Source organism: Ambystoma mexicanum, chromosome 3p (assembly GCF_040938575.1).
Source record: "Ambystoma mexicanum isolate Mex_15411 chromosome 3p, UKY_AmexF1_1, whole genome shotgun sequence".
Classification (NCBI taxonomy): Eukaryota; Metazoa; Chordata; class Amphibia; order Caudata; family Ambystomatidae; genus Ambystoma; species Ambystoma mexicanum.
The window spans coordinates 173,710,129-173,731,176 of NC_090925.1; the positions used below are offsets into that span (position 1 = coordinate 173,710,129).

The 21,048-nt window shown below is 47.3% G+C and overlaps 1 protein-coding gene across 1 annotated transcript; it reads right to left on the reverse strand.

Moving 5' to 3' along the window:
• Positions 1–670: 670 nt before the first annotated feature.
• LOC138579513 (homeobox protein NANOG-like) lies at positions 671–16,053 on the reverse strand. The gene is made up of 4 exons (XM_069649832.1): positions 15,849–16,053; positions 14,059–14,285; positions 13,854–13,964; positions 671–1,785 (listed from the first exon to the last, which is right to left on the reverse strand). The coding sequence occupies exons 1-4, from the start codon at positions 15,997–15,999 to the stop codon at positions 1,381–1,383; spliced, it is 894 nt and encodes a 297-aa protein (XP_069505933.1). The 5' UTR covers positions 16,000–16,053; the 3' UTR covers positions 671–1,380.
• Between the last annotated feature and the right edge of the window lie 4,995 nt (positions 16,054–21,048).

Genomic DNA, 21,048 nt, shown 5'->3' on the forward strand with positions numbered 1-21,048 from the left:
TTGCTTTTGTCAACCCACACCTCATGTTTTGTTTTCCTGACATTTTTCTGTGAACAGTGATTTTTTTTTTCTTCATTTTTGCTTTTTTAAGCCGTTTTTATTTGCACACATATGCAGGCCATTTTTGTTTTCAATGTTAAAAATCCTGTTTTCCATGTGACGGGGATCTTTGATGCCTCCTTTTGTAAATTAAAATGCTGCTTGTCCATTGGTAATGACTTTCCAAATGTCTCTTTAACTTTACTTGAAAAAGGAAGGTGGCAGTCTAGACACTTTCCTCCTAATAGATGTTCTATACGGTGCCTGGAATTCCCGGTTTGTATCCACAGAGTGCACTGTATTTAGTCTCCAGAGCTGTGTGTTCTCTTCCACTATTGTTACTTCATCGTAGTTATTGTGCAGCCAATCTTTAACATTGGCTTTTTCATGTAAAGTGCATGTGAGACTGCTCCACCATTAGTTGTAATGAATGCTCTCCAGATGCTTTGGACCACAAATCCCATGATTCCTCATCACTGATTCGGCCTGATGGGAGTTGTAGTGCAAAACATCTGGGGAGCCAAAAGTGGCAGTCCCATGGACTATGACAACGGGTTGATGGCTCAACCAAAAAAGTGCTGCAGTATTAGATACGAGTTATACAACCGGTCGCTTTTTATATTTTTTTATTGCAATATTTTTTTTTCAATATCCAAACTAGTAGTTCTGTCATCTTTATGGCACATTCTCCACCAACCCAATGAACCCCAGAACCCTACGAAAACTTGAACAAAGTCCTTGTGCTCACCGGCACGCTGGGAACAGTAACTTCAGACCTGCCTTGCGCAGCCAATCAGATAAAAACCTTTGCTCCTCTCCCACTAATGCACCATTTGTTCTTGTCGGACCCAAAGGGCCAAAAGGCCATGTGAACAGCAGAAGCAGCATGCATGGCAAGACCTTGCAACAACACAGCAGTTAAAGGAGAAAAACACTGGATATGCCGTCCTCAATCGCTGCCTGCTCCCACAATTCTGTCCCTATTTACATCTGACTCATCTTGTCACCATGACTTGATAGGTAAAGTGATTGTGATTGGCTGTGTCTATAATCTCGTTCATGTTTCAATAAGTAGTTCAATATGAACTGTAGAGCTCACCAAAATAGTTAATGTGCTACTTTGTCCCACGAAATGGCTTCTGGTCTTCAAAATGGACGCCTGAAATGTTGTCTCTCAGACATGGTTCAACAGAGCACCCAATTTTCCAATCTTCAGTAGGGTTTGTTTTTATTCGGCGCAGTCTAGTGTCCCGCTTTTTGGTAAAGCACTTCAATATACTAATGAATATGGCCAAGTCTGCTGCCATTCTGGCAAATGTTATTTAGTGTCCTTACGGAGGTTCACATGCCCTGCGTGCTCTGAAATCTGATATCGGGCCGGCCCTGCTGATGAATGTAGGGCGGTGGCTGCTGGTAGTAGTAGTTGGGGTATGGTGCCATCGAAGGGTACTGCAGAGGAGTCTTAAGGTTGTACCCTTCTACTGGTCTTGCTCCGGCGTACTCAATGGTTGGGTAATTTTGGTGCCTGTTCATGTACTGCTGTGGCCCCATGCACTGCGGGGCGGCCTCCCTGTGCTGCACTGTTGCTGCGTCTTCTGACAGCACTTTCTGGTGAGGGTTCTGAATCCCACTGTACTTCTGGTAGGGGTGACTGGTGACTCGCTGGGCAAGTGCACTATGGTGCACTGTGTATCTCTGAGGCAAGTGGGAGGAGCTTTCCGGGCACCCCGTGGACTGCGGCTGAGCCTGTTGTCGTAGAGAAAAGAGAAGTTTACATTAGTATTATCGCTGTTATAGAAATTACTTTTGTCAGAAGATTCTTATACATATTTATTTAACTACTTATGAAAATACAAGCCCATTGCCATCGAATTGAAATTTGCACATTGGTTTACTCCTCGAGGGCACCAAGGGTTTTTCTACCTGGAAGTGTTCGTTAAAGGAAACCTTTTCCACTTGAAGAACATTTCCTGATTTTTGGAAATGAAATGGGCAACAAGACTGCTCAAGTGGCACGGGTAAGCCATGGCTTAGGTCCCGGGCGCTCTGTGCCAAGAATCCTAAATTACATCGCACTCATGACTCCCTTTGCCTGCCGCTCTTGAAAGGCTGTGAGATAGCAAATCGGGCTGAACTGCCTCATTTTGCCTGTGATATAGCCTTATTTACGCAATTTATTTTTAACCCTTTGTAATGGCACAGTGCAGTGAGCGGCTGAATGTTGTCTTGTCCTGCGGGCCAGCTGATAGCATGTGGATAGAATGGTGCTGCAAGTGTGTGACTGACAGCCCAGGAGACTATTGACGAATGCTGGGGGTGGGAATGTTCTGGATGCGTCAGTGGGGAGGTGCTGAGCTGGGGAGTATGTGGATGGCCAGTAGGTGGCCTCTCCTATGCTAACCATATTTATGTACAGTAAAGCTACCAGGACTTTCTAACAGAGATGGTCATTGCTGGTCTGTACCTGGACTACCATCATCCCTGAAAGAATGTGGCATTGGAAGCTTGTCAGGGTGCTACAATTTGATTAATTTATAGGGTTTTCGTCCATCACTCGCCAGAGTCACAATGAGTAGAAGAGAAATCAACTTGGGGGAAGGGGAGGCGTTATTGGGGAGAATTGGGAGACATGTGGGTACATTTTAAAACTGTTAACAACTATGAAGTGCCAAAAGCAAAATGGGCACCAATGTGTTGCTTGTTGCTGCAGCAGAATCTGAGATTGCCACGATTGCCACAAAACCCCCCATGCTTCTGTTTTCTCAGCAATACCTGTTATATTGACAAAGCTAGCGTTGGCGTAGCCTGACACAGAAAGCTACGGAAACATGGCTACATTCTAGTAGAACAACCTAAATTTCACATGGCCATCTTCCTGACGCATGAAAGACCTGCCGACAAACCAAATGTAACGCATGCTGTTGTAAAGTCCAAACCTCGAGCAAAGGATGGTTGCTGGGTGCTCTTACTAGGAGATCCAAGGCAACTAGCTCCAAAGTCCTACACAAGTCCTAAACAATGACTCAAGAAAACAGGAACAGGTTGTCCTCATAATCCTCCACTGGCTTCCTACCATAAAGAGCATCCATGTCGAAATTCTCTGAACCCCCCTGCTCATGCCTGGATCGCCCCACACCTGGTTCTCATTGGCCAAGTTTCATCCAATCCCCACATTGCACAATATGAGAGTCCTTGATCGGTCTCTGTTGTTTCCACAAATTAATTTACTTTGTAGAAATTCCTTTGAAATGACTTTGAATATATATATATATATATATATATATACACATACAATTTGTGGGTTGAGGGTTGAAGGTGGGGGAGGGGTTTGGGGTAGGGTGGTAGTGACGGGGGTTTGGGGAGAACCCCCCCCCATTAAATAAAAAAATTGGAAGTCAAATTTCAAAGTAATTTCCACTAAGCAAATGACCACAAAGTAATTTATTTTGTGGAAATTACATGGAACCCCTTGATCCCTACTGACATGAATGCGGAAGCTTCTACATAATAAAGTCCCCACACTGAGGTGCTTAACAGCCCAATAGCACAGGCTTAATCCTAGAGCCCCGCCTTCAAACATTGAGAGCCTGGTTTGTGAGCTGGGCCTTTACGTGAGGGGCAGCAAATATAACTCCAATCTCTGCAGGCCTTCAAGATCAATCCGCATGTACGATGAAACAAACGCAAAAAGGGGACAGATGAAGGCTGCGCCCCAGTGTACACCCCGCCGTTATACAGAGAACTGTGGGCTCACTCTTTAATTTATGGTTAGAATTAGAATGCAAATATATCCTCTGTGCCAACTTACATGCTTTACAAATCCAGAGGCTGTAACTGGTGAAAAACACAGCAGGCTGTCTCATGAACGTGAACGTCCATTCATGAGCCCACTTTCAAAAGAACTCCTCTGTCTCCAGGTGAAAAACTGTATCCCCTTTATACTATCCTGCCTTACTTTAAAATGCAGCATCCCATTTCTCCACATTTTACTTTAGAACATTTAATTGCAAGTAAAATATGGGGGTGGGGGGCGTTGATAGCTGGGGGCTAAAGGGGATGCGGGGACAGGGCCTATGGGGGCAGCCCCTCCTCCTATAAAAACACCAATATTACATGCAGTGAAAGGGCTGGTGCAGTGCATTGTCATAGATCCTCAATGTCTGCTCCGTGCTGCTACAACTTGGCTGGAAAGCAAGATGTACCCCTTACACCCTCCCAGAGACCTTGCGCCGCCACCACCCAGGTGCTACTGGAAATTGCTACAGCTAAACACCATAGCTGAGGGGACAGAAGATTCTCTGTGGTGGCTCCATCCCTCCGGAATACTCTTCCTTCTCACATCTACCATGCAAATATCCTTGTACAAGCCAGGCAAGCTCTTGAAGACTTGGCTCTTCTTTCAAGCCAAGGCTCTTCCCAACCCCCGCTACCATGGTTCGAGCAATCCCTGTAATCCTATACTTCCTCATACTGTCCCCATCTTGCACAGTGCATAATAGCAGTTTTTCGTGGCATACGTTATATAAGCACATAAGAACATGTAGTTGAGATAGATTTACTTTCATGCAATGTTAGCTGCAGTTAAACAGGTTCTATGAGGATGGCAAGAGGCACGGATGGAAAAATGTACTGATTGCATTGAAGGTGTGTGAAGGCTAAAGTAGAGGGGTGCAACATTTCATATAGCCTTTGGGTAGTGGGGGGTGTATGATCATTGCACGGTTAGAGGACCTCTCTAACTACAGCTCCTCCCCACAACACCTCAACTTTCAATCTATCACCGCTAATCCTCATACACACTGCAGCTCCACCACCACCACTGAGTCACTTAAAGGACACTGCATGGCGCATACATTATCCTTGCTCCTTCCAGACCAATGGTTCTCCTGTTGGCCTAGTAATGGCAGCAAATAGATGTTGGGTTACTCTATCAGAACTGTCCCTGGACCTAGTATGATAGCAACCTTGTCCGTCTCCTCCTCCCTCCCCATATTTGTTTCCCCCTCTTCCCCTCGAGCACTATCTAAAATGTCGCCTGGCCTAGTACGATAGTCAGTCACTTGTTTTGTTCCTCCCCTCCCTTTCTGCACCCCTCTCCCTCACCTCTTGTTTTCTCTGACTCTCCAGAAATGTTGTCAGGCCTAGTACGGTAGTCGCCTGTCTGTTTCCATTTCCTTCCCACTCTCCCCCCCCCCCCCTCCCTTCCTTATCTATGTCTTAGCTCTTGCACTATCTGAAATGCCGTCAGGCCAAGTATGATAGTTAATTTCACATCCTTACTGTTCATGGCCTGTAAGAATGTCATTGTATTTTTCCTTATTCCCTCCCTTGCCTTGAAACACATTGTGTATAGGCGCTATACAAATAAACTATCATATCATATTATTAATCCACAGCCATGCCCCATAAAGCCACCAACATGTCAGAACTGCACAATATAAGACCAGTTTACGTTGCATAAGGTGAATTTGATGTCAATTACCTTTGGTACAATGGATAGAGCAGTTACACATTTTGGATGCATAAAGAATGCATGTGCTGTCATCCGATTCTATGGATGGATTCCTCTGTTGGAAGCATTAAGTGGTTGGGCTGTTGGTAGCAGATCTGTGGCAGGAAAGGCAGTGTCATGTGTTACTAGTGGCAGCTCGGCCCCACAAAGCCTACCTCTGTGGGCTTCCGTTATCAACTTATCTAGCCCTGTGCTGGAAGCACGAAGGTATAGAATGCTATACATGAGTGCACAGTGCACTTTGCCCTATTGAAAGGGTGCAGCATCTATGCACCCATGGAGTAAATGTGTGGAAAGCACTGTGCCGGTTGGGGTAGAGGGAGCAGCCCAGGACTTCGAGGGGATATGGGGTGCCAATTTCAGCACCCTGAGAATGCCATCAACCCAATCAGCCGTCACCATGCCTAAGGAAGCAGTACGTCTGCACCGCCAAGAGGTCTGCGGTGATGATCCTCAATATCCCCAAAGAGTAGCATCAGGTATGGTCAACGAGGGAGCGAGTGAGACGGAGTCGGGCCATCCTGTGCTTTGTGAATCATCGCATGAAATTGCCTGTGTGTCGAGCAAGACTGCGGGTGTGCATGGGTGGGTGAAGAGAGGTGTGTGTGTGTGTGTCTGTCTGTGTGTATATATATCCAGTGGAAAAAACGTTTCTTAATGTAACGTTAATAATATGATTCATCACAACAAAATCCAGGAAGTTTAGCGGATTTGGGTGGGGTAAGGTGGTTTTCTGTTAGTTACCAGATGACCCCATCATGTCATTTTTTATATCATTTTCCGGGGCTGGAAAATGATTTAATTGGTTTTGTTGCAATGAATTGGATCATCCTAACTTCATTTTAACTAAAGTTTTTCTTCACTGAATTTCAAGGGTTTTCTTACGCTATTCCTTAGCCAGGGCTCATTGGCCATGACCAAATCATTAGGAGAAAAGATTGCGACCCATTGGCCTTCAGCCACGGCCACTGTCAATGTTGTGACAATTGCCCAGTTCCCATGCGCCACTTTGAAACTATTAAGCTACAACAGGAGGCTATAAAGCTGTGGCCCAAATGCCCTTCACTACTGGGCCTCATTGCCACCGTTAGGCTAAAAGAGCATTATCCAATGGCCAGGGCAAAGCCACCTCGTCTGCAACCCTTCTTTCATCACTCATGGTTTGCCCAGGCAATGATCACCACGACACCACTGTGCGTTGGTGTGCTATTAATTCCGACGGTAACACACCATTTTCGTAATGCGAAATTCCTTGAAAATGAAAGTGTTTCACAGTATATTTCCCTCCTTACCTTCTACCGTCCAATTAACCCATGCTTTCCCATTGCAGACCCTCTCTGCCCCCCCCGCACTCCCGCCAGCGTACACAAGACTAAAATGAACTATTTTGTAAGTGGTTACCTAAGGTGGCACTCAGCCCCTACCCTGAAGTGAAAGCAGCCCTCCAGCTATATTTTGACCCCTTTCCTTTTTCATCTGTCTGTACGACTTGCTTGGATCAAACAATTCATAAAAAGCCTCCCTGCTGTAGTGGACCACGGGAGATATAGACGTTTTTGGGGACTAGGAGATCAACCCTTCTCAGACAATGTTTTTTAGAACTACTGGGCCGAATTTTTGCAAACCAAAAGGAGCAGCTGGAATGCTTTGTAATTATTGTTCATTTTTAACCCACTTAATACCAGGAGTGGTTTCTAAGCGCAGGATTAGGATTTGAACCTGTGTTGTGCTGAGTTGTCTTGCTTCCAAGACACACGTGTTGCCCCTGAGCTATCCTTCCTCCTCTGCTTTGTGATCAACCTAATATCGCACCAATCCGACCAGAGATGTTTGTGCTCCACGTGTACAAATGAAGCACTCCTTGCTCTATGGGGGAAAGTAATAGGGAAAGTCAGTAGACCTCTGTTTTCTATACTTTTAAACATTTAAAAAAATGTGCCTTCAAATTTCCAGACTGGAAGGAGCCTTGCCAGACATTTCATATTTTAAAATTTCGTCCTGATCCATTCAGAAATGTTGCTAGTCGATGCAAACTGTTTTTTATCTTAATTGTAGGACAGTGTCTACTGCCCTAGAATCATGTTTGCTGGCAACTATCATAAGGAGAGGGCATGGATTGGTGTAGTTAAAACTGAGGCATCCTTCAGGGAGAGAAATGTCATTACAGTGGATTTGTTTATGAATGAGGGCACTTCACCATGTCAGCTAATGCTGTTCTTTAGAGGGCAGACTGAATGTATAATGTTTGCCGACATTCCCATGCCTGCAACCTAGGTACACCCCACTAAAATATCTAACCACGGGGGACCCATAGGAAGACAATTTCTGCACTATACAGTATGGTGCCCAGCTGAAGATCATGCCCTCAACCCTGAGCTAAACACAATGGGACTCAACTCGGCTATACATCTGTAGCCAGACACACAGGATCTCCATGAATACGAGACATAAACTATTATGGTTCGAATGCCACCACATGGGATATTTTACACCCATAAAAATAAAGAAAATGCACCCAAATGCCATAATGGCGGTGTACTGTGAGAAACCTGAGGTGTTTCTCTCAGGCTATTCCGGGGGATCCTTTGTTCAGGTGGCCTAGGGAGGGCCATCGCTCTTGGATCCCAACCCTGGGGCGGACGAGCGAGGGAGGATTACCTGGGCAGGGGGTCCTCAGGGACTATGAGAGACACGCCCTCGGGCGAGACATGGAATTCCTCCCATTCTGATACACCCCTACTGACATCCCCTAAGTTGTCAACCCAAAAGAAAATCCATTCACCCATCACATACAGTTACTCCTTTCATCCAGACAAAAACCTACATGGTTTTTCCATGATCTCCAGGAAAACCTACAAGTCCCCCAATCCCAACTTCCATTCTAGAAGTCCAACTACCGAGACGAAGAAGAGGCAGATGGTCATGAGGATTTCCCATAGGAAAATTTGGAAGGGGTCTACGGATCAAGTTTGCAACACAAAGCTTATCGGTAGCCACAGCTATGGACAGAATACATTTCAAAGCAAACTGCATCACAGAAACAGAGTGTGTTGTGGGGGAAATGGGAGAGGGCAGGGGAGGTGAGAAGGCCATCATGGATGTGTGGAGAGCAGGCACAGGATGGGGAGACTTGGTGAGGACCTGGCGGGGCAGGGATGCATGTTTTCTGATATTTGTGGCTATATGACTACATATAGTCGAGGGTACATGTAGTTCTGTACCTGCAGTATAGAAATAGATATTTTTACAGATAGAGTGATGTCAGCGGTGAAAAATCACTACTGCCCAGGGGACTCCCACCCATGCAGTAACCGTGGTTGACACAGCTTAGCTTCAAAGGAAGTAAGTGTCCAGCACACTCAGGCCACATCAGATCTTCTTATGTTCCCAGTGCTCCCTGAGAGACTCATTTTTTTGCCTTTGCTGAATCTCATTATGGTATGTGTAGTCTCCTAGTCAATATTGGGGGAAATTGAATGATGGAATGGAATAATGAAACTATATAATGGACTTATATATTAGATATGAGGGCCAGAGCTGGGCAAGGACTGCTATACATTAATTGCAATTTGAAGTATTGGAATTATGGGCCTCCCTGGAGAAGCATCTGCAAATCTAATCATGCATACGAATAAATCCTCGTGTGATGACTCTTTTAACTCATCATGTTATGCAATGCCACCAATCACAACGGGCAGTGAAACGGCAGTGTGAAGCATTATGGGCAAAGCAAGTATTAGTGTCAGTCATTTTTCCCATGTCCACATTTCCACGGAAATATGACCCTGCACACCCCCCGTCTAGTCCCCTTACTTGCTTCCTGGACTAGTGTGCGCATCCCAGGTACCTTGCTGCCCTGTGCCGCCCCCACACTTTTTTTCATTTTATTGCATCCCAGTGCCACTCTTCTGAGATGCCACCATTGTGACTGGTGGTGGCCGAGGTGTCCTTTCATGGGCGACCCACCCACCCATCCCATTTCCTTTTATTTTCATAGCGAACACTACATCACCACATTATTTTCCTGGTTGTGTTGTAGAAACGTCACAGAACGGAAACAGACTCAAACCAGAAAAAGAACTAGCAGAATGGGCATGGATAGCAAAAGCCATAAATAATCAACCACGAAGCTAATGCCAAAGGGCCAAAAATACCATAACATGGGCAACCTGGAACACCAGAGGATTCGCACATCTAGCCAACAGTGCCAACGAAGTGCTGAGAAATTGCGATATCGTATGTCTACAAGAGACATGGCTAGCCAGCTGCCCGTGTATAGAAGGTTTTGAAGTGGCGATGAATCCGGCCATAATAAAAAAAAAGGGAAGACCCATGTCGGGCCAACTAATTTTAGTGAAACACAAGAGTGGATTCGTGATCAAGGAGTCCACGAATCTGTCAAACTACATACAATATGCAAAGGTCGAGGCTAATGATTACGAGGACACACAAAAAATCATAAGGATACATATCTATAACATTTACTGGAATCATCAAGAGGCTAAACAAGAGAATTTAATGGACGACCTGTTAGATGCCATTGATCTCGTGAAATCAAAAGAGAGGGATGCAAAGATGGTGATATGTGGAGACCTGAACTTGAAATTACTAGAAATAGCCACCAAACCAAAATTGAAAAAAGAACGATCAACAAAGGAAAGGAGGAAGGAAATAATGTGGCTCGAAGAGATGGAAGATCGCGCTATGATAATGATGAATGGAAACACTCTGGGCGATATTCCGGCAGTAGCGACATGGGAGAGAGGTAATCAGAGGTCAATCATAGATTATTTTTTTGTGACAGAAAACATCGCTGCAGAAATGTCCCCAATGAAAGTGATACAATCGACACAGAGCGACCACAACCTTGTCTCACTGATGTGGAGCCAACCCACTCACAAGAAAACCTTACAGAAGCACCAACAATATGAAGTGGAACCAGGAAGAACAAGGCTGAGAATAACGGCTACGGAAATAGAATCACTTACGGAGGCCATAAATCCTGATTCACGCTATATGAAGTCCTCAACAACACAGTATAGTGAATTTATGGAAATCTACAGGGTGAAAGTTAAAAACCCAGAGAAAATACAATACAAAAAGCACGTATACGATAAAGAAATAGCGGAAAAAAAAAGAAGTCTAAGGAAAGACTGTAGAAAGATAAAGCAAACAAATGACACGAATTATAAGCAAAAGACAAGTCTGCTAAAAAACAACTATAGGTCATGGGTGAAGTCACACAGAGCCAAATTAGAGCAAAACGACGCGGAAGCCATGCTGAAGTCACTAAGGCAGCGAAATTCCAGAGGATTCTGGTCTCTACTAAACGAAATAGAAAATCCCCAGAAAGCAATAATAAAGAACATGGTGACAGAAAGTGAATGGGAGAAGCACTACACATCCCTGTTCAGGAAACAACTTAAAAAAGAAACACCGGTGTTCCCGGAAATACAATCATGGGATCTAAGCTTTAAACGCATAGATATAGAAACCTGCATTAAAAAATGTAGTAACTCAAGAGCAGCAGGACCTGATGGCCTATCAAATTTAATGCTGAAACAAAACATCGACGAATGGGCCGCGTTCTGCGAAAGACTATTCCAAAACATCACAAAAGAGGTCAGAATCCCTGCATCATGGAAAGAAGGTATCATAGTGCCGATATTCAAGAAAGGATGTCGCCTGAAACCAATTAACTACAGGCCAATAGCCCTACTAGACGTACTGGGGAAGGTTTTTGCAACCATGCTTTTACAGAAACTGAACACATGGCTAAAAGAAAGCAAGGCAATCGATGCCCGACAAGCCGGCTTTGTAAAGGGCGTGGGATGCAATCTAAATTTGCTAATATTGAATTTAGTAAAAATGGAAGCAATTAGATCTGGCCAGAAAGTATATATAGCCTTGATTGACCTGGCCCACGCCTTTGATGGGGTTGACAGAGAAACGTTATGGCAAAAACTGAAAGATCGAGGATGTCCAGTGAGCCTCATCCTGGCCATAAAAGAATTATATTCACAAACATCTGTAAAAATCAGATTGGATGATCAAGGGAATCATTCAAAATCAATACCAACGGCCAGAGGGATAAAACAAGGCTGTCCACTGGGTGCCACTTTATTCAATTTTTACATATCAGAAGTAGGTAGGGCGTTTGAAGAAGTTCGAAGTATGCCCCCCACGATAAACGGTAACAAACTGAGTTGGCTACTCTACGCAGACGATATGGTAATCTTAGATCTTACACCTATAGGGCTTCAACGAAAACTGACAGCACTTAAAGAATACACAATAAAAATGGGCCTGGTGGTCAATGCAGAGAAATCCGAGATCTTGACACTAGAAAATCTAAAGGGTCCCTCATCAAGGAAACGACAATTCCAATGGTCACTCGGAAACGAGATACTTAAAAAAGTAAAATGCAGCAGATACCTAGGGGTGTACATCAACTCAAGTTTGCGAGATGAACCTATGGTAGCTAAGACCCTGAGTAAATGTAAACAGCTGACAGCACAAGCTCAGGTAATCCATAATAAATACGGAAAATTTTCATACAAACCTGTGATTAACTTCTATAAAAGTAAGGTAATTCCAGCCCTAACCTTCGGTGCAGAATGCATGTTTGGGTGCTCCAGTGAGATCTGGGCAAGATGTGAGGGGCAATTTTGGAAAAAGATTCTGCAAATACCCCAAAGTTACCCGACCGCTTGTGTAATCTATGAAGTTGGTGTCGCAACGCTAGATGCAAAAATCACATGGAACATGCTAAACCTGTACAGGAAAATAATTGAAAATGGTGTCCCCCAATTCGAAATCTTGACAGAACGGAATAATATACAGGCCCACTCGATCTTACAGCAATGGAAAACAAACTGTAAAAGGATTCTAAAAGAGATAGAAGCAGACGAGAAACAGCTTGTCAATAACCCAAACGGAGTGAAAAAAAAACTAATGGAGCTGGATTGGATCAAAACAATAGAAAAAAGAAACTCCCATAAATGCATGAAGAACCATCCTGGAGAAGCAAAAGGGAGAACGCAGCTAGCACAATACCTTGAACTGTTTCCATGTAAAGACCTAAGGAGAGCATACTTGCGATTCAGACTGAATTTATACGAAACCAAGGAAGCCCAAATCTACAACAGGAAATGGCCAAAGGAAGATACAACATGCCGTTTCTGTCGAATAGAGTCAGAATCTCTAAAACATTTGATACTTTACTGCAGCGAACTTAAGGAATTAAGAACAAAATACCTGGCAACGGAAAGAAAATCAGTTTCCACGTATAGTGAGGAAGAATGGTGGGGATGGCTACACTACAGTAATAACAAAAAATTGGTGGTGGCACTCACACTGCTCTTGAAACAAATAGAAATCATGTGGGTGAAAATGGAGGACCAAACTCATACTTAATCGGTATACAAAAGAACTAATTTTTGAGACACTAAGAAAGGACTCCCTAAGAGACTGTGACATCGCGCAAAGGTTCGATAAATGTGACATTGAGAAATGAAGAGAAGAATTAGAAATAGAGAAATTTTAAGGGAAACTCGAGCCCTGGATAGAGCTGAGGGAGCAATTGGATATTGCATACTGTAGAAACACATAAGTTTCGATACAAAAAGATTTTCTAAAGTTTGTATAAACTAAATGAAAAAAAAAAAAAAAAAAAAAAAAAAAAAAAAAAGAAACGTGTATTATGGCAGCGAAAAAAAACGACCCACTTCCAATGAGTATGGTGTTCTATGGAAACATTGGCAGATACTAGCGCAGCAGCCAGCATGTCGCTTGTTAACACTGGCAGGAGGATAACATATATAGTTGAAAAGGCGGCATGAAAATGCGTTGGTAAATGTCCCTGTGCACTGTTGGTGACTTAGCGGCCAAGGGATTTTTCATGCGTTACACTACATGACCGGCTGTAAAGTGTGCTGTTGTTTGGTCGTTTTTTTTTGCAGAAAGTGTGACGTAAATGCATCATTTTGCCAAGTACTTAAAAAAACGCTGTGGGGTTTCCTTTGCCACGCTTATTTAAATGCTCACAGAAAATGTTTATTATGGCCCTTCGATTACAAAATTGCCCAGCCACCACTACATGCCACCCTCTACTCGCTGGCCCTATGATTGAGCTCGGCTGTGGTTGCCAGCCGCCACTACATGCCATCCTCTACTCGCTGGCCCTAGGATTGAGCTCGCCTGTGGTTGCCAGCCGCCACTACATGCCATCCTCTACTCGCTGGCCCTAGGATTGAGCTCGCCTGTGGTTGGCAGCCACCACTACATGCCACCCTCTACTCACCGGTGTTAGGATTGAGCTCGCCTGTGGTTGCCAGCACCTCTTGTCCAGCCACACTGAGTCCTTCAGGGACAGTTTGTGCTTCATCCTTCGGTTCTGGAACCAGTTCTTCACCTACCAAGAGATGGATTGAAAAATTAAACTATCTTCCCACGTTGTTTTCTGAAGTATCACCCCCCACACTCTGCCCCTCTCTTTAGGCCTGTACCTGCTTGTATGTGAGGTTGAGATCCGCCGCCAGCTGCTGCGCCTGCATTGGGTTCATGTAATGCTGCTTCTGGAACATTCGGTGCAGGGCCACGAGCTGTTCCTGGCTGAAGCACGTGCGCTTTCTCGCCTGGGCCTTCGTCTCACCTCCCGCCGCTACATCCGGGGCACACTGGGCGAACGGATCCACCTTTGGGCTGGTGGCTGAGTCGGGGGAAGACGGCAGGACTGAAACAAAACGAAGACATGGCACGCGTGAAATCAGCTGGAAAGAGTATGCGGGCAAATGGGGCCACCAGCCAACAAACGGAATCAGACACATTACACAGAGTGGAAACCGTGCCTTGTTTTGAAAGGACTGCTGGTGCACGATTGGAGGGAGCGCCGCCTCAGTGGGTTAATGCCCCTGCCACCGGGCGTGTAACTTGCATGCATTTGAATACTGGCACATTCGCTTCACCGCACCGACCTGCCAAGTTGATCAAAATAACCATCGTTGAGAATATCACATATGCTCTATCCGTTAATATTAAATACACTACTTAAACCATGCAACCTAGGATACTAAATCAAATGTAATGCAATATAGTATATAATAACAAACGACATAACGCAAAGTAGCCTTTTCCAACCTCTGTCGCAATTGTGGAATAACACGATTGTTTTGCTCTTTGAAATTGGGCCTTGAATGCGTGGTGAGCGCAAGTGCGCACGCCTTTGCTGTACGTGTTAGGAAATGTGCCATGGTTTGCCTCCAACCAGCACAATTTAGAAGCAAGCACGTTTTTGTTTTTCGAGCACACCAGTCTACAAGACCCTTTCAACGGAGCCCGCTGCGCGACCGCCTCTCCCCCCTTCCCCCCCCCCTTTTTATCTCTTGGAATCCAATTCTCGAGAGGCTCATCGAGCGACCCCTTTGCTCTCCCCATTCCCGGATAATATTTTACACTGTTGCGTTTGGACCCCCTGGCACGGTGCCACCCACCAAGTGTCTGTGCTGCTAATACGCAATGCATTGCAAAGCAGTGACGCACAGGCAGGGCAGGCAGAACTGCTGTGCAGAAGGCACCACTGCGGACTGAGAAGGGAGGGCAGCCGAGGGACATGCTGAGGAATGAGGGGACAAAACAGGAACCGCTGCTGTGTATGGAGGGGAGGGTAGATCAGGAGGAAATGCCGATGAGGAGCCATGATTGGAGTGTGCAGGGGTGAAGACAGTCAGGTGGGCACGCGAACCAAGTGCCCCGGAGCACAGTTACAAAAGTAACACCAGCTATTACAACCAGCCTGCGCGTCGCCCCGAAACTACTTCCCTGCAGAGGTATAATGCAAATGGCCTAAAATTGACGTTGATAAAAAGGTGCGCTGTTTAATTACACAGGAAACTGCCCAGAATACAGACCCAGGTTAGGCCACGAGTTCGTGTTGCGGGACGGGGTGCGGGAACATGATGCCAGAATGCACCTTTTCAATGCACATTTCCCGCAAAACGGAGAGACTTCTATGATGTGTCGGGTTCCTGACGACTGGGAACCTCTCGCCCTAGAGTGGGGGTATCTTTCAAAGTAATCAAAGTAAGGCAGGTGTCTATCTGGCCGTAGAAATAGGCCTTTACAACACGCGCTCCACCCGCCGAGCTATCCGCGCAGGTAATGCTGGCATTCTAAAATAAATGAGGGCTAGTGGCATGGAATACTCCGCTTCTGCGTGGCATACACAGCCCCCCCATCCCCTCCCCTCTAGCTGGCGATGGCCGCGTGATATGCCCCGCTGGATTTCAAGGTTGTTTACCTGCCGGGACCGGGCGCCCCTCTTCTGCGGCCTGCAGGTTCCCCTGGAATGCTGGCGCGTAGTTCGCCGCCACAGCACACGGTTGGTTCAGTTCCGTGTAGGCCTGGTATCCTGGCACCCTCATTTGCGGGGTCATGCAGTGGGCGGGCATGGCGGGGGTCAATCCAAAAGCTCCTCCTATGGTGCAAAGGTGCGGGGCCGCTGCTGCTCTGAGCCCACATGAGACTGCGCCACTCTTATACCCGACAGGTGTGAGAGGGGCGTGGGCGACCCCCTGCTGACTGCAGTACAGGTGGACTTGTTTACTGAGGTAGGCGGGGTGGGAGCAGAGAAGCGAGGCGGTTTTAGTACATCCCGACATTAGTACAACGTTTATTTCTTAGAACACAAACTGTTATTTCTGTCCACTAGCGTCCCTTTAATTTGCACAGAGCATGCATGCTCAAGGAATGCGTGTGCGTGCACAGAAACCAAGACCCCGTCGGCATGCACAGCCCATGTCTGCAGCCTCCTAGGCCCAGGGCCACCTTTCCTCTACAGCGCAGCCCCTTCAGGGGCCGCCTGCCCCAGCATATCTGTAGAGACTCATGTTTTCGCCTCGCGGCAGTCACGCGCACTCGTGGGCATTGTTTAGAATATCCCTTCGGGTAGAAACATGCTACATGCACATGTCATGCCACAATGATACCCACGAACATTCCCCTTGGTGAGAAAATCCCCGGACGCCCGTAAACTTCGAGGCCAACGACTAGAGCACTCGGTCACCCGTACACACGGCTCCCCACGACAGGGACATGGCAAACAATATCTATGAAATGTTCAGACTTTTTTAAAGCGTGGATTAGGCACTGTGGCGCGTCCGAGCGCTATCCAAATGGCGGTTTTCAGAAGTCCAAGTGGACTGGGCAGTTATTCCATTTCAAATTGACAGTAAATCTAAGCATATTTCACACAACAGGAGGGGGGCGCGGGGGTTAAGAGGGCGATAGAGCCAGAAGATAAAGTGAACCTCATCAGAATAAATCACGAGACCTTTGCCTGCCCCGGTTTCCCTCACGCCCCCTCCTGAGTCTGGAACAACACACAACAAAGCATTTTCAATGGAAGCAGCCCCCCCTTAGCCCCCCGCCAGCCCTCACTTGAGGGTCCTTCACACCTCTTCATCGCCCGAGAATAGGCCATGCAGGTGCTCTGGGGTCCCGGGGGCCAGAGTGGCAGGAAACCTGTCTCCTGCCCACGGGGGTGTCCTGTCGGGGGCTGGGGGAGGGGGAGGTTTGTTGCGGCTCTTCTGCAGAGGGGGGTTGTGTGTGACACCCGCCCGGGTCGTCGGGAGAAGCGCACCCGGCCACTGCGGCTGGCCTGGTCAGGGCATTGCTGCCCGCCTGATGACTTGCCCTGCAGTGGGCGACATTCTACTCCATCTACTGTAGAGCTGCTTGGAAGGTGGTGGGCTTTAAGGCGCTGTGGATGGTAATCCGCTCCGACCACCTTGGAATTTGAAAGCAATTACAGAACTAATATGAAACTCCCCAAAAGTAAACGGCGTGTGTAAAAGCTGTAAAATACGGTGCATCCGCAGAAGGCATTATATGCTATGTACATTTTTCAAACTAAAAGAAGGAATTAGTACAGCAAATGAAAAACATTGATACAGGAGCTGCACACGTTTGCCTTACAAAAGGGGCCTACAAACTGCAAGACAGAAATGCGCTTGACTAGTGGGCAACAAGGCAAGGGCGATGCAGCTGTACAGTTTGTCATCGGCATCAGAATGGTCCAGGGCCAGTTGTGCTTCGGCTTTCACTGTACACCTTGCCCAGCCCGTGGCATATGTGGGCTGATCAGGGGGCACACCCAGGGGAGGAGGCAACACGTGACGCCTTCTCTTTCTTGGATGCCTTTCAGGCCACCATTTTAATTCCACAGAAAACATAAATCAACCCCAAAAATGTGACATTCCTTAAAAAACAATGAATAATCATCAGGTATTTTGATCACTTCTACTGGTAAGTGAGGTGGTCCATGGCTCCACGCCCCACAGGGGCTCATGGTTATGAGGCCCTATCCCCTCGCCACCGTGCCTTTCTTGGGAGGCATGACCATGAGGCAGCGTCCCGCCGCCCCCCTGCCCCACCGGGACACTCCGGTAGCAGTGCCCTATTCCAGCTCTGGAGTGCCCCGGAAAGGCATCTCAGGGTCCCGATGGTCCTCCCCCTGCTGCCAAAGGGGCACACACCACACCCTCACTAATGTTCTTATCATTGCCAAGTAGTTCTGTAACAATAGTTCAGTTCCGTGCTGGGATGGACGCTCCCAGTCTTGGTGACAAGTCCTGGGACCCTCAACATGCCATTCCTGACGATCTGCAGGCCCCCATGGCATTCTGCCAGCCGCGCCAGTTCGGTGTTTAGCTTCCGTGCAGACATGTTCAATGGGCATGCCGGCCCCAGACACGCCAGGTTCAACCATGGAATGATCTGTGATCAGGCGAGCAGCGCCTCAGGGCAGAGGCATCCGAACCAAGTAAACAAAGCTAACAAGAGCATGGTCAGGTCTCTTCTGCCCAACTTCACCAGGTCGGTCCGCCCTACGTGTAAAATGACTAATGCAGGGCTCGGCAGCCCTCTCCTCTTTTGACCTTCCAGCAATGAAGGCGCTTGGCACACTTGTAAACCCCCACAACTAATCCAGTGGATGTCAAAGGGCGCCATGTCCGATAGCAATTCCGTGCGCTCCAGCACTCTCCATTCCATCCTTCACACCACCGGTTTTGCCATATCTACTGCTCAAAGCTGCATTACGACCCAGGCGGTAAGGGGTTAACGGCGCCGTAAAAGGTGGCGGCGCCGTTAACCCCTTACCGCCTAATTACGAGGTCCCTTTGCGGGTTCCCACCTTAACGGCTAGGATTGGACCCGCAAAGGGACCTTGGAGGTACCGCCTTCCCCATTTCCATTGAGCCCTATGGGGGCAAAAATGGGAATGGGGAAGGGCCAATGGTGAATGGGGAATTACCGCCCGTCAACCTTGGAATGGGGCGGTAATTCCGCCATTCACCATGGCGGAATCGGTAAAATACCTGCGGCAACCATGGCGCTACAAGCGCCATGGTTACCGCCTGGGTCGTAATGAGGCCCAGTATGTTAGCCATATCACGGTACTCAAAAACAATTACCATTTCTTCACTCACGCTCAACCCCCCCCCCCCCCCTTTTCCCACTCCCCTCTTGCCCTGGGCCTGTTATTTAGCACAGAAGATGTGGCCCGATGTGGCCCGTGTAGGCGTGTGATTTCCACTGCTCATTTGCTTTTATCTGTCTTTCCTCGCACCTGTACACCGCAGCCATGGTGCCTGCCCCAAATCGGAAGGAGTGTGGGGTGAATCCCATCGCCATGAGCCTGACTTTCTCCAATAATTTTTCAAAAATCTTCTGGAACTGGTACCTGGAAAGGCATGACCCATCCCTGTTTAAAAACAATGGGCCCGCCTGCTCACCTCTGTATAACAAATATGCCCGCAGCCGCCCTGCAGGGCATATGTCTGCCATTGCATAGACCGTCACCATCCCCGTGGCCCTCTTCACTTCCTGATCAATTTTTGACCTTCTCTACCATATGCGGGCCAGGACATTGCCCTCAAACGAAAGGTCCTCCCTTTACAACCCCCAGCAGGTCGGATGTGGATGCTCCCACTACCTCTGCTATCCTGAAAGTCGCCAAAGAATGCTGTCACAAAAACTGCCCTGAACAGTGCTACTTCCCAGTCATCTCTGCAAATCCCCCTCCCCCACCAGCACCCTTACAATCGCCACCAGCTTTTCTGGGTCTGGGGCCTCCTACTAACCCCACCTGCTACCACCACCCTTTTCCAGCGGGTCAGGGCCTTTTGTATGGCAAAATCGGCAGAAGGCTGGGACCTTCCATGCAAACCTGCGAAAAACCAGATGGCAGCCATCTTTGTTCTGGCCACCCCCACAGATGCCGCCTCTGCCCATAGCTGACCCAGGAATGTGTTCATTGTGCCCCTGTGAACTATGTCATCCAGTCCCTGCGCACCACAAAATTCCATTCATTCCTTAAAGGCTCCCTCATATGTCCTTTTTGTCTTTTTCGACGCTGAAACTTCTATCAATGATGCTAACTTCAGGCATAGTATCGCAGGGAAAGGTGACATTGCTGGGTCCTCCCCTGGTGGCCATTGCTGGATCACCTGTAGTTTAAAATGGGACAAAGCATCAGCTGCATTGTTAAGGATACTGTGTACATGTTTTGCCTGGAAGCGCACAATGCCCTTTAGACACAGCAACACCAACCTCTTCATTATCCTCAACACCATTGGACAAGCCGCCCTCTGGCTGTGGATTGAGCTAGACCACAGCCATGCTGTCTGACCAAAACACCAGATACCTACCCATTAGGTCCTCTCCCCAGATGGTTAGTGCTACTGTTATTGGAAAAAGCCCCAAAAATGTTATGTTCCTGCTCAGTCCCTCCTTCTTCCAGCTGTCAGGCCACTGCGGTCTCCACCACTTGTTCCCAAGAATGGCACCAAAACCCACCCTCCCAGCTGCATCAGTAAAAAGGCCCATCTGACGGTTGTGCTGAACTTCTGTTGGCCAAACCTGCACCCGTTAAAATCTTCTCCAGCACGGGGGCTGGCATGGATTCACATGCTCATGAATATTCCCCGTCGTCAGGCTGGGAATCCTCGGTAAAGAAAAAATCAGTATCAGTTTCGTTTCTGATCTGTCTTTCGTAGTAGTAACCAATCACTGATCTCTGCGTCATACTGACCACAGCCAATGACTGCCCTCTACCTAAGCCCCGCCTCTGGCAGCCATCTTCAGATTTTTACCGCACGTTCAAGTGTTGGGATCCTCGTGCTATTGCTCTCGAGCGTTAGTGCTTTTTTCACGTTTTTTCTCAGAAAAATTTCTCTTTTTTCGGTCAGAGTCTCAAGCTCCACCGTCTCTTCATCCGATTAACGGGGACCCGTGTCGGATTCGTCTACGCCCCTCAAGGGTGAAGATTTCGTCGAGCCACGCTTTTGGAGGATTCCAGAAGTTTCTCAGGCCCATCTCGGACATGGCACAGGAGAAGGGAAGCTCGACGCCCGGAAAGCTGTTCAGGGTCTGCCCTGGATGCCAGCTTCAGAATGTCTTTAAGGAGGACGAACACTCCCTTTGCCTTTACTGCCTAC